Source organism: Canis lupus, chromosome 22, assembly GCF_003254725.2.
Source record: "Canis lupus dingo isolate Sandy chromosome 22, ASM325472v2, whole genome shotgun sequence".
In the NCBI taxonomy this organism is placed as follows: Eukaryota; Metazoa; Chordata; class Mammalia; order Carnivora; family Canidae; genus Canis; species Canis lupus.
The window spans coordinates 57,426,698-57,439,677 of NC_064264.1; the positions used below are offsets into that span (position 1 = coordinate 57,426,698).

The window sequence follows — 12,980 nt, forward strand, 5'->3', positions numbered from 1 at the left end:
ATATTCGACACCCTCAAAATATCCCATCAGGTTCATGTGAGACTTTTATTTTGGTGAAACTTCTTCGCACCCATCACATTACATCCTACCTTAAACCACTTAATTAACACCTCCATATTGGGGTCTAGAGATGTATATCAACATCCTCTGTGCTCTGAAAATAATCCTATAATATTAACAGCCTACTTATGATTGCTAGCAGCTATAATATGTTAAATTGAAAGAAGAGTCTATTAAAGTGGTTACAGCTTAGCTACCACATAAGAATCTAAAATTCCATTCCTCTCTACCTCTTAAATCCTGTGTATATAAAAATGCATCTTCCTTCTCTCAAGTAAGTCCTACTTCTTATCTGTAGATCTTTTCTTAATACTTCCCTTCTCTTTGCATTTATGGTTGAGTGACCCTGTACATTGCAGTGCTGCCATGATGGATTTTCTAGGGTGTAAGAGTAAACATCATTGCATTAGCATCATATTAGCATTTTGAGAGAAAGCCCACATAGGACATAAATAATCCATAATAGGATGCAGAATCAGAAGGCATGGCAGCAATAAATAACTGTAGCTCACCTAATGAAAGAACAATGGGCTGGGGGACAGGGAAAAGAAGCGACTCCCCAACTTTGGATCCTCCATTGCTCATTTTCTACCTTAATTTACCCACCTTCTTACCTTTCATCTTTTCCTCTCTGTAGATCTATTCCGTGTGCCGCTTCCCCTTCTCTCTCCTCTCCGTCTATATATACATAGTATGTAGGGTTGAGTTAATCAGACAGAAGTTGGGGTTAAGAAAGGCAGTAAGGAATGTTCCAGATGGAAGGAGAAGTATGTGCTTAGGGTTGAGAGTCCCTGGCATGTTCTAGAATCTAAAAGAAAGGCTTGATCCCCAGTCAAGGAAATGGTATGCAATGAATCAGGATGTGGTGAATGCTGTGGCCTGATCGTCTTGGTGAGCCAGTATGTGCTTCATTGTCATGGGATTTTCGACATCTTCCTTAGGCTTTGTGACTCAGTTTCCTCTTCTGTTAAAAATAAAGATGATAGCTCCTACTCTGGAGGTCTGTTATGAGAATTAGATGAGTCAGGACACATATAGTGATTAGAATAGTGTCTGATAAATGATAAGCACTTGTCAGTTGTTTGCTATACAAAATCAAGCCTTAAGAAGAATTTGAAGTCACTTCCTAAAACTGTTTCCTGAAAAGCTTATTCATGATTTACTTGTTCTGTACAACTGGTTTGGATATTTATTCTGGGAATGTCAAAGGAAATGATACTACATGTATTTATTTATTTTTTGATTACCTGAGTTTCAGGATGGTTCTGATATTCGAGACCTGAGCCACCCTGAAGATGAAAAAGGAGGGATCAAACACAGGGGGAGGATTAATACAAGTGGCTTTTGCCAGCATCCCAGACTCTCTTCTGAAGCCAGTTCTGTGAGCGGAACTTGCAGAGTTTGGGTTTCTAGAGAGGAGATGTTTGCAGGATTGGTGACACGACATGAGTGAAAAGAGCATAGAAGATCAAATTAAGTCTGTCCTTCTGAGGTTAGGGAGAAGGGCTGGATGGCAGGTCAGGAAAGAGGCACTTATAGAGAAGAAAGCGGACACAGGGAGGAGATTTTGATGTAGGTGGCGGAGGGTCTTACAGTTTGGTTGGAGAAGGATGCACGCTCTGCTTTTTCCACTCACACGTCTACCTCCACTCTGGCTTCCAGCATTTCTGCCTCGCTTTCCCAGCATGGCTGCCTATGGAGACAACCCTCCTGTGCTCCCCTGTGCATTCCCTCCCTGTAGTCGGAGTGATGGTCATGAATCCCACCTCTACTCATGCCCTTTCAGCATTCAAATCTCCTGCCTCTTTATGTTTCACGAAAAGGAATAGAATCACCTCACCACTTGTCTCCACCTTGGCCTCTGATGATTTCTCTGGGCTCTCCTCTCACCTGGCCATTCCACAAACTTCTCCTTTAGTCATACCTAAATGTTTGTTTTTTCACATATTTTATTTATTTATTCATGAGAGACACAGAGAGAGAGGCAGAGACACAGGCAGGGGGAGAAACAGGCTTCCTGTGGGGAGCCTGAGGCAGGACTCAATCCCACTATCCGAGCCAAAGGTGGTTGCTTAACTGCTGAGCCACCTAGGTGACCCTCCCTTTTTAAATCTGAGCAGGTGTTGAACATCCCCCATGTCAACCCCTCTGCTCACTTCTTTTACCAGATATTTTTCCTCTTATACTCAGGTGTTTACTCAAGTAGACAGGTTTCTTCAAGAATATCTCCAGACCCTCAAGCTTTGGTGAGCTGCTTCATAATGCATTCAAGGTATTGTGCAGAGTCTTTCAATAATTCCTACTTCCTGGGCTATAATTTTTGTAAAGCTTCAAAGGGCAGCAGCTAGGTCTGATCTCTAACTGTCATGTGCACCATGCACACAGGTATTTCCAGGACTGACGGAATTCTATGAAGTTGTGGAGTATGTGTTTAATGCCTGGCTCATAACAAGCACGGAGTAAATGTTTACTGAGATTTGGTGTTACTAGTCGCGGATGTCTGCAAGTCTGTCCCAAAGGGTATTGATGTGTTCAGGACAAATCACATCAATAGTTTCACTAATATAAAGATAGAACTAGGTCAGTGGAACATCAGGGGTGTACAAATTATTTTGACAATAATTATTGGGAATGCACTTGCCAAGTGCCTAACTTACCCGTGAGAATTCTGTGTAGTATGTATCATTACTTCCATTTTTCATCTGAGGAACTGAAATCTCAAAAAAGTGGTCCGATCTTTAAGGAGTGGCAGAAACAGGGTCCATATGTAAGCATGATCACTGATGTGGAAGGACAGGTCACCCACCAGAGGAGCCATGGTGATGGAAAGGATGTGCCATCCTCCTGGGGCTTCATTAGCTTTATCCGGTGCCTATAGAGCTTACTTGTATTTATAGCTTCACTCTGAGGAGTTCCTCCACTTATCCCTGTGGTACCCCCTTAGGCATATTAATCCTTAAACCAAGGTTTCTGGTGCTCTTTGCCCTGACAGCCCAGACTATAGGCATGTGAAGATCATTATGGAGAGCTGCCCCAACAATGAATGCTATTTCAACTTTTCCAAAAAGCTTTAGCTTTTGAGTTTGTGAAAGAATTTGATGCCATTTATGAATTTGGGCATTTCACTGTACAATTTTTTTCCAAATCACTTTAATATGCTGTTAAATTGTGTCAAATACAGAGGCCACACTTTAGCTTTTGTAGTCCAAAGGGGAATCTGCAATCAGGGAGTTCATTTATTTTTTTAAATTTGGGGGGAATTCGTTTAGAGAAAGGAAGTCATCAGTGTTTAAACTTGACCCCTTATCTTCCTATGTTCCATTTTAAATTCACAGGGAATATTGAAAAGGCAAATAAATGAAAGGCAAAGTTGACTTGTGCTTATATGCTGACTTATAGTAGGGCGTGTCTTCCACCTCTCTGCTGTGCTCCTCTCTCAGGTCTAGTAAATTATGCTTTCCTGAGTGCTCAGTGATCCTGAATTTAATAAAATATTGCCCCAGACATTACGTGTCATGATCCAGAAGATGCTTTGTAGCAATTCTAATTCTCGGGTTCTTCGTTTGGTGACCCTCGAATGTTCATTGATGTTTTGGACTTTGTAGGAAGCAAGCAAAAGTAGAAGGTCTTAACCTCAAATAACTAATTATAAAAGTAATTAAAGAAAAATACAGAGCATTGTATTACCACGTGCCGGATTGACTGGCACATAGAAAAGTGAATAGAGGGTCAGTTAAGGCTAGGACTAACTTAGGCCAAGATACATCAAGAAGAGTTTGTAGGTTAAATGGGCTCAAAGTGAATTTCAGTGGATGCTGAGAAATTGACCAAGTAACTTAGTGTGTGTGTGTGTGTGGGGGGGGGGGGGGGCAGGGAGAAGATTTAATTTAAGAGTCTTTTGTTTTTTAAAAGATTTCGTTTGTTAATTTGACAGAGAGAGAGACAGAGATTGAGAGATCTCATGAATGAGTAGGGGAAAGGGCAGAGGCAGAGAGAGAATCCCAAACAGACTCCCCACTGAGTATGGAGCCCCAATGTTGGGCTCAATCTCACGACCCTGAGATCATGACCTGAGCTGAAACCAAGAGTCAGACCCTTAACCAACTGAGCCACCCAGGCACTCTGAGACTATTTTTTTTTTTCTTTTAAAAGGAATACATATCAATTGGGGAACTAGGAGGGAGAGTTCCAGATTTAATTACCTCCAAATTCTTTCTTTTTCAGGAAAATTAAGATGATCTTTTACATCATCAAAATACTTCAACGAACTATCTCCTTAGTGACAGTTGTTTAGAGATATGCCCACCTAGTTGAGCTTTGTTAGCCAGGCCATCACTAATCTCTACAGTTACCTTTGTCATTGAAAATCCATTTGAAAATCCACCTGGGTGGCTCAGTTGGTTAGGTGTCTGCCTTCAGCTCAGGTCATGATCTCAGGGTCCTGGGATGGAGCCCCATATAGGGCTCCCTGCTCAGCAGGATGTCTGTTTCTCCTTCTCCATCTGTCCCTCCCCCTGCCTGTGCTCTCTCTTTTTCTCTCTCTCAAATAAATAAATAATCTTTAAAAAAGAAAAAAGTCCATTTGTTTGCCCCCCACTTACAGAAAGCCATGCACTCCCGCAAATGGATTGAAGAACAAGGCAGAGAATACTTACTCTTTTGTTTACACGTACCTATGTATACACACATTCACACAAACCTAGGTGCAGCCGTACAGACACTAGCACTGTCCATGTCTCATTTACAGTTAAGATATGCAAACTTGTGTTCATTGTCAAATTTTGGTGAATTGGAGCAATATCTGAAAGTGGGGAGGTCATCTTGAATAGCTGTAACACGTATGCTAGAGAGATTTCAAAGTGGTGTTAACATTCAAGTAAATACATTTGCAAAAGTTTACAGATTTCCTTTCCTAGATAGCTACTTTAATTGATACTCATTAGAATTCAAAGCATTTCATTTTGATTAGGGAGAAAAAAAATTGCAAAGGGAATATGGGTAACCAGATGCCTTTGTGGGACAGCTAGAGCCTCACATATAGCCTGTGTGTATGTGCATATATAAATAGATATATATATATATCCATATCAATGCATGTATATGTATATGTATATGTTATATTGCTCTATATTGCATTACATAAAGAGCATCTTCAGCCTTCCATGGAGCAACTTTAAAATTGTATTCTTTTTTACTTTACATTGCTATTCTATGAAAATGTTAGTGCTGATGCTAATAAGTATTTTCAAGCCCATACATCACATGTTTCTATTTAGGCACTAAATGGTGCTCAGCTGGGTCAGCCTCCTCACTGGTCTGCTGCCACAGAAAGGTTGGTCCACGTTAACTTCTCCTTTCCTTCCAGCCATACAGATCTATGGTGTAAATTTCTTCCTCTGTTTGCCCCATAATTACCTACATCTATGTTAAATGGCCATTTATTCTGGAAGGAGATCTGTGTGGCTGCTTGAGGGTGAGGAAGCCTGAATCTGATGTGACAGACTGACTGGAATTCAGATCAGTCCCAACAGGTGGCAGACTGTGGAAGGGGAGCTGGTTAGAGATGCAGGGGCTCTGATGAGTCATGCAAGGCAGACTTGATCCTGGTCCTGAGGCAGCTGTGGGATGACCAGTGAGACTGATTTTCTAGCAAGCACTGACTTCAGTGATGCCAATTTCTTTTGGACGACTGACATCTTTCCTTCTCTACAGTCAAGAAAAGGGCCCCTGAAGTCTTATAGGGTGCCACAAACTAGAGTATTATTCCCAGAGAGAAAATGGTAGCTCCATCTATGCAGAAGCATCCGTATTTGTGACAGGTGGTACTGTAAATTTAATTCACAGCCATTTTGTGTGGATTATGTGTGGATCGAAAACCTGTGTGTGATTTGTTTCATCAAAGTCTTCTATAAGCCTCAGTCCATTCCCAGAGCAGAGGCAAAGGTGCCTATGTCATAGAGCTTGAATTTGAATTATAAACACTTTGTGCATGTGATTTATAGCTCACTTGGAATTTTTATAGTAACCTCCTCTATATGAACCCTACCTAAACTGACAGTGTTGGTACACTTGAATTCTAATCTCATGATTTAGTAAAGTGTGAAAAAATGTAGAATTATTAGATTTAGAAATTATATCTGAAAAGGCTGGCATAATATATCAGTCCAAAATGAAGTATAAGGGAAGTAGTATCTCACCTGTGAGCTTTCACTGGAAAACCTATTTTGAAGCTATGTATCACACATATCCCATTTAAAAAGATATTTAATAATAAACAAGGGCATAATTTTAAAATGTTCATCTGTCACTAGAATCATTCCAGTTTCTTTTTCTTTCTTTCTTTCTTTTTTTTTTTTTTTTTGGGCCAGGAAATCATTTGAAAAAAAATCTAGTGTATAATGATACTAACATTTGAAAGGAAGAAATTATGTGTTTTTTTTAATCAGAAATAGTGAGAATAGTGAGCAGCTGTTTGGCGTATAAAAGAGAGGAAGGAATTTCTTTATTGTTCCAAATTGCTTTTGAAATGCTATGTGTGACATTCAAAGATAGCAGTTGGTCATTGTAATAATTATGAAAGGTAATAAAATAATAAGATACTTGTGCTTTACGAGTAAGTTTTGTTATAGTGAAAAGCAACTTCTTTTAAAGCATGATTGCATTTTAAAAAGATTTATTTATTGAGAGAGAGAGAGAGGAGATGAGCAGAAGGGACAGAGGGAGCGGGAGAGAGAATCCCAAGCTGACTCCACACTGAGCGCAGAGCCTGACTTGGGACTTGATCTCACAACTCTTGAGATCACGACTGGGGTCGAAACCAAGAGTCTGATGCCCAACCGACTGTGCCACCTGGGCAACCCTGAATGATTACATTTTGTACTTAATGATTACAGTCTGCAAAACAGATAGGTTACTAAGAATGTAGCTAATATAATCTAAATCTTCGCTACCTACTCCCGTAGCCAACTCTGATGTTATATTTAGTATATCAGATTCACAGAATTCTGAAATGATCGATCTGATATCCTGACACTGAGCTTAGTTTCTTAGGGGTGGGTAGAGATCAAGAAATTTTAACCATTTGTAAATTACCATTGTTTTTCTACTTTATAAAGGGAGTGGAGTTATAAAGCCAAAATTATTTTCCCTCTGTAATAATGCCTGCATAAATTTTTGGTTTGATAATGAAGAAAAACGTAAAGCTGTATTTCTTTGTAGTTAAACATAGTCCTATTAGTGTTTTGAGCACAAGTATGTGGTTTCCAGAGGGAAAAAAAGGATGAGAGAACTTTTTAATCTGGAAGAATTCTATGTATATACAGCTCATGCATAAAGGCAGACCCTGCCTTTATGCATCATAATAAAGGTAGAATACATCTCTTCAGATAGCCTCCTTCAACTCTAAAGTGGGTTGGAGATTGCTCCTTTAGGTTGCTTCAGAGATCCACAGTTCCCATCCTATAATGTCTCCCACACTCCCCTGTGTGACTATCAGTATTTCACCAAATAGTAAGCACTTTGAGGGCAGGGACGACACCAGCCTTCCTTCCCATGTGTCTTAGGGTTTGCCAAATATCTATGGAATAAGTGAACCAGAGAATAATAAATGCATTTGTAATGAGCCCCCCAAAAATGGGAGAGGTGTTACAGTTTATGGGGGACATTGTTCAGAATGCTTATATAGGGGAGTTTTGAGTTAATAACAGATTGTTTTGAGCCCAACTCAATCTTATTTTCAATAATGCATTTTGTTTGCCAAGAGGATACCATGCTTTATCTGAATATCATAATTTAATTTTTTTCCCTTCAAAGAGTAAATAGTGTCGTAGAGCTCAATTGTCTTAGATGTTTGTTGAGCATTATGTGGCAGCATGCAATTTTCAGAAAACTAAGAAATTTTCATATTTAAGGAAGGTATGGAGACGACACACCTTTGTGTTAAGAGGAGGGCAAGGGATATCCAGATGGGTAGTGCTTTCTCCAAAGAGACACTGGACAATATTCTCATAAACTCATGATATTGTATGTGCCTACAAAGACTTGTCATGCAGTGAGAAAGAGCCTTGCTCTCTGTCAGATAACAGACATACAGAGTTGTGTCTCACAGTTTTATTAGGAGACATTTGACACACACGTAAGGAAATCTTTAAATGGTGGATTGTATATTCCTTGTATATAAAGGCAATTTTTTATTCCTGAAAAGCTCTTAAATGGTGATTGCATACCACAGGCGCTGAGTAATTGATTGAGGAATGAATGAATTAATGAAGAATATTACTGATAACAGCTAACAATCCTCATTCTGGTTCTTGGGAAAACAAGTGAAAGTGTGCATTGCAGTTATTCAGCTTATAGCTAACTATTGTTTCCACACGAAGCTGATGACAACCTTTAGTGCATCCCAACAGTATAAACTAGAATGTGGGTGGGTGTTTTTCTATCCTTCTAAACTAGTCCAAGTTGATACTCTGATAAGTGGTAGAATCTGGATTTGAACTCAGGCCATCCCGATCAAACCTTGAACTTGTTCTTCTACATCATACTACTAAAATGGTAGAATGATTTCTCATTGAAAACTTAAGCCATGAGTCTTTGATGCACAGGTTTGAATTCCATAATCTTTGTGCTTAATAAAGGGGCTGCTTTTTAAGTTTGGCTCAGTAGGAGAACCTAGATGTGGGTTTCTACTGTAGAATGATATACCTGTTCAATGTACTGTGCGTATTTGTCTTTCCGAGGCCCCAGAATCTAAAACACAAATTCTAGACTGTGCCAACTCACTTGCAGAGATCATGATAAAAAAAAGTATCAGTTTGCAAAAGCAATTGGCTTGCATTTGTGAGAGACTTAAATGTGACCCTTTTCTTTGGCTAACATGGCTATTGCCTTATAAGCATGATATTTTTGATTGCAATAATCCTTGAAGACCATATATTTCTTTCTTTCCATTCAGACTTATTTCATTTGGTTGTACAGTGAAATCCATTTCAGTCTGCAGAGGTAGCAGAATCCTAAATTTGTAAAGCTATGCAAATCAGAAGCTTTTTGTGGATAATTTAAGTTTTTTCATTTTGCATAGAAAACCAAAAAGATGTGTCGTGAAATGTAATTTCTTCATGACTAGAGGCAGATCAAACGACCTCTCGTCCTAAGAGCTGGTATTTTGAGGTCCTGCTCTGCATTTCCTCTTCACACACAGCAACTGGTGGCCGCTAAAAATAATCAGCTCCGCCACCGGCTAAGAATCTGGTCACATTTGGCTCCTGGACAACGTGAACAAATAAGATTTAGGATCCCTCCTTCAGTTTCTTCCCTCCAGCCCACTCATCAGCTAGTTTGCTGCCATTTGAAAGCTATTGAAAAGCCATTAACAGGCAGGACCGGGAGAGCCGCACTGCAGCACACCTCTATGTGGGCAGAATGTGGCTGCATGTGAGCACCAATTAGAGGACGATTCCCGGGCCTGTGGTACTAGGAGCTCTGTCAATCAACCGTGCTACGCTAGCACGTGCAGCGTGGTGACTCCAGATCCACCAAGAGGCTTAGCTGAACTCCAGCTGCTGAATGAGAATGAGTTTGAAGCTTTTTGCGTGATCATGGAACAGAGCCTCGGTTTAATAATGCGTCCTGAGGCAAACTGTTACCTGAGTCAGGGCTCTAAATAATGCATTTCCTGGGAACAACAGTTGTAGCAGAAGAGGATGCTGGAGCCCATAGCAAGATTGCTGTCTGAGATGGAAAGATGTCTCACTATCATTTCATCAAGTGCTGTAAGTAAGCTGGATATTTTGCTCATACAGTTGTCTTCTTGAAATATTATTGTATGCAGATGCCACCAGTCAGGTGGGTCTTCTGGCCACCTCCAGATGAGTGACAGAGGATGGTGACTTTGAAAGACGTTTTACATGCTGAAATGTATTTCCTCTTCATTTCAGGTTCTGAAATTATTCCAGGGCGGTCCAAATGCAGATAGTGTTAGAAATCTTTAAAATTTGACCTTTTCAAGAAAAAGATACATACACGCAGTAATTAAAAAAAAATAGTAATGTGTAGAAAGGAATGTGAGAAGGGTATTTCTGGGTATCAGCATATATTAATTAATACAGGGCTTGCATAAAAACTTAGCTTATGATTGTATGGCTGAGACTATTTAGTTACTGTTTTACTCTCAAGTTTGCCTGCTTCTCCTTGCATCCAGTCGTCAACTTAGAAGCTTGAGCTCTCTGATTATCCTTGACTATAAACTTTTGTCCTTGCATCATTTCACCTTGAAGTGCTCAGGGACTCGAGTGACATCTGTACCAAATGCTCTGCACTGATGCTCATAAGGTGAAAAATAGTTTGTCACTGGCTTTTCTCATGAGTCCATAAAGGCTTTCTTCAATGCCTGATTTTTTAAACAATTTTCTAAGCTAGATAAAAGCTGCCTCTGAACCTTCTCTGGATGCTAATCATGAGGAAGGAGACATTTATAGCAAAAATGGCTTGCTAGATATACATGTGGCACTTCTGAAAACTTCTGTACATGTATGTCATGGTCTTAAAGTGACAGATGACATTAGTAGCAAATGCTTGTAATGCAAAGGACATTACAATGTTCCATTTAAAGGAACATTATTAAGGAACATGTTTGAATAGATTTTGAGTTTTGCACTAAAGGGGAGTGAAAAATAATGATAAACGAGAAGGAGAAAATCTTTACCTTTCTTTTGTCTTTTGTGGAGGATGTATATAGGAATGAAAAATCTATGATGAATGAAAGTAAAAATGCCTTACTTACTCTTCACCATACCCGCGAGAGGCATGCATGGGGCTTGCAGGACAATTTTAATTCCAAAGGAAATTCACTGATCAGTTTGTAAGTTGGAAAATTAACTCTTTAATTAACAAAAATTGGGAATGTGCAGTATATTTAGGAATTATGAGAATGATTTTTTTTGTTTTGTTTGTTTTAATCCTTGAAATCTTGGGATTATGATCTTGGTGAAATGTGTAGGAGAGCACTATTGGCAGGCTTTCATGCTGCCCCTCCTGTTTGACTGCACTAGCAGAATGTCATTATTTCTCCTTCTCGTGCCTCTGCAGAGGAGATTCCCAAAGTCCTCTGCACCATTTCTGCAAGGAACCTGGGTGCTCATTAGGTGGAGTGAACACACCTGCTGGAAGGAAGCCATGGAGCCTGAGCACACACACAGAGGGACAGAGTGACATGAACCAGGCGCTCAGGGGACAAGTTGGTCACCAAAGAGAACACGAGGCTGCCCTTTCCTGCCTCATATTACTTTTGTTCCAGCTGAATGATTTCAGTTTAGAATTTCAGAAAATTAGAAGAAGTAAGATGTCTGGTCAGTGGAAGCATTTGAGTTAATTCATGCAATCTGGCTGAAATATAAAATTAATGAATAGTGAAATATTTCAAATGCCTGGAAACAACGTTCCTGTTGAATTTATCCAAGTAATTGTATACTGCTTACGAAAGATCCAACTATGTTCTTGGCTTTGTGTTTGATAGTATCTATAAAATGGAAAAAAGCATGGAAAGGTCAAAAACCATCTTCCATGGCAGAATGGTACAATGTGCTAAAGGAGTTCAGAAATTATATTTTTTGTGTGCCACCAGTCAAGGAATGTTTCATAGTCCAGCTGGATCCTGGAGGATCCTTCTGTATTGTTGCAAATAGGAACCTTTGGAAGAGTGGGGGCATTTACAGAACCAGAGGGTTTGTTGAGAAGGATCATAATCCACAGCCTACTCATTCTTCATGCATCAGGTGTTTCCATATTGTGTTCCCTTGCCCCTCCTATTGGGGTGATCTATTGGCAAGGCTAGTTGGCTCATCTTCTTCACACTATTTCTTCCTCACTTGAGCTTCTACATGCCTGTCTTCTCATTCTAGCCCTGCTCTATCCCCACACCATGTCCACTTCTGAGCAAAAGCAGCAAAGCAGGAAGTGTTTGGATTCTAGGGTAGGGGCAAGAGCTCCTGAAAATCTGCAACAACAGAATCCTATAGCATCCTAAGGGAGCCTGATGACTGGATTTGGGGACACCAATAAAGAATGCTTACAAGGAACTTTAAATATCACCTAGGGAAATTCTCATTGTTGACTCTGACTCTGGTTTGTGGAATAATTTGTTTTTGTGGTTCTATGTAGCATATATAATTCTGTTAGTTATAATTGTGATTAATTATTCATATACAAATATAAAATCTAAGTATTCATGTATTAAATTTGACTAAATTCAGAATATAATGATATAATTAATTTTAATTATGGGATTATCTGTTACTTTCATAAATTAGCCTATAGTTTCAAATTTGCCTACAGTGGGCATGTTTTTCCTTTTACAGTCAGAAAAACAAAACTTTAAGACCATGTAAGAGAGAATATAAGGAGGAAGAAAATGCCTGAGACCCACATCTCCACCCACATTCCTTTCCAACTCCATGGGCTCTGGCCTAATTCTTATGTTCCATATATCTTATATAGAAAAGTTAAAAACCAGAATCTAAAAATGTATCGTGGAAGCAAGATGTATTAGGAAAGCTTAGAAACATCACAGAAAAAAATGCTGACGTTTCCTGGACCTCTGTGGCCAAGAAGTGTCTTTGGTTGGATCTGTGATGGGGTTCTGTCTAAGCTGCATGTGGCAGGTGGCAATGGGTGAAGCCGGCCAATGCCCGTGCTGAGGTGTGAGCAGGATCAGGAGGGAGGAGGGGCTCACAGAGCTTTAGGGCCATGTGAAACCATGGAACAATACATCTGGCTTCCTGCTAACAAGGGGCAGAAGCGTGAGGCCTGGCCTTCATTACATCCTCTTAGGTGCTTCAGGAATGGACCTCTGCCTGGCCCATATCTCTCTCTCCCAGTTTCCTTCTCTGAGTTGATGGGGTCGGACAGTACTGTTTGCAGTAGGA

General features: G+C 39.9%; 1 protein-coding gene across 1 annotated transcript in view; it reads left to right on the forward strand.

The window, feature by feature from the left end:
- The first annotated feature begins 9,483 nt into the window (after positions 1-9,483).
- MYO16 (myosin XVI) overlaps positions 9,484-12,980 on the forward strand; it is a 481,094-nt gene continuing 477,597 nt past the window's right edge. The window contains exon 1 of the mRNA XM_049099266.1: positions 9,484-9,830. Coding sequence (XP_048955223.1) covers positions 9,803-9,830 — 28 coding nt within the window. The 5' untranslated portion in view covers positions 9,484-9,802. The remainder of the gene's footprint in view (positions 9,831-12,980) is intronic.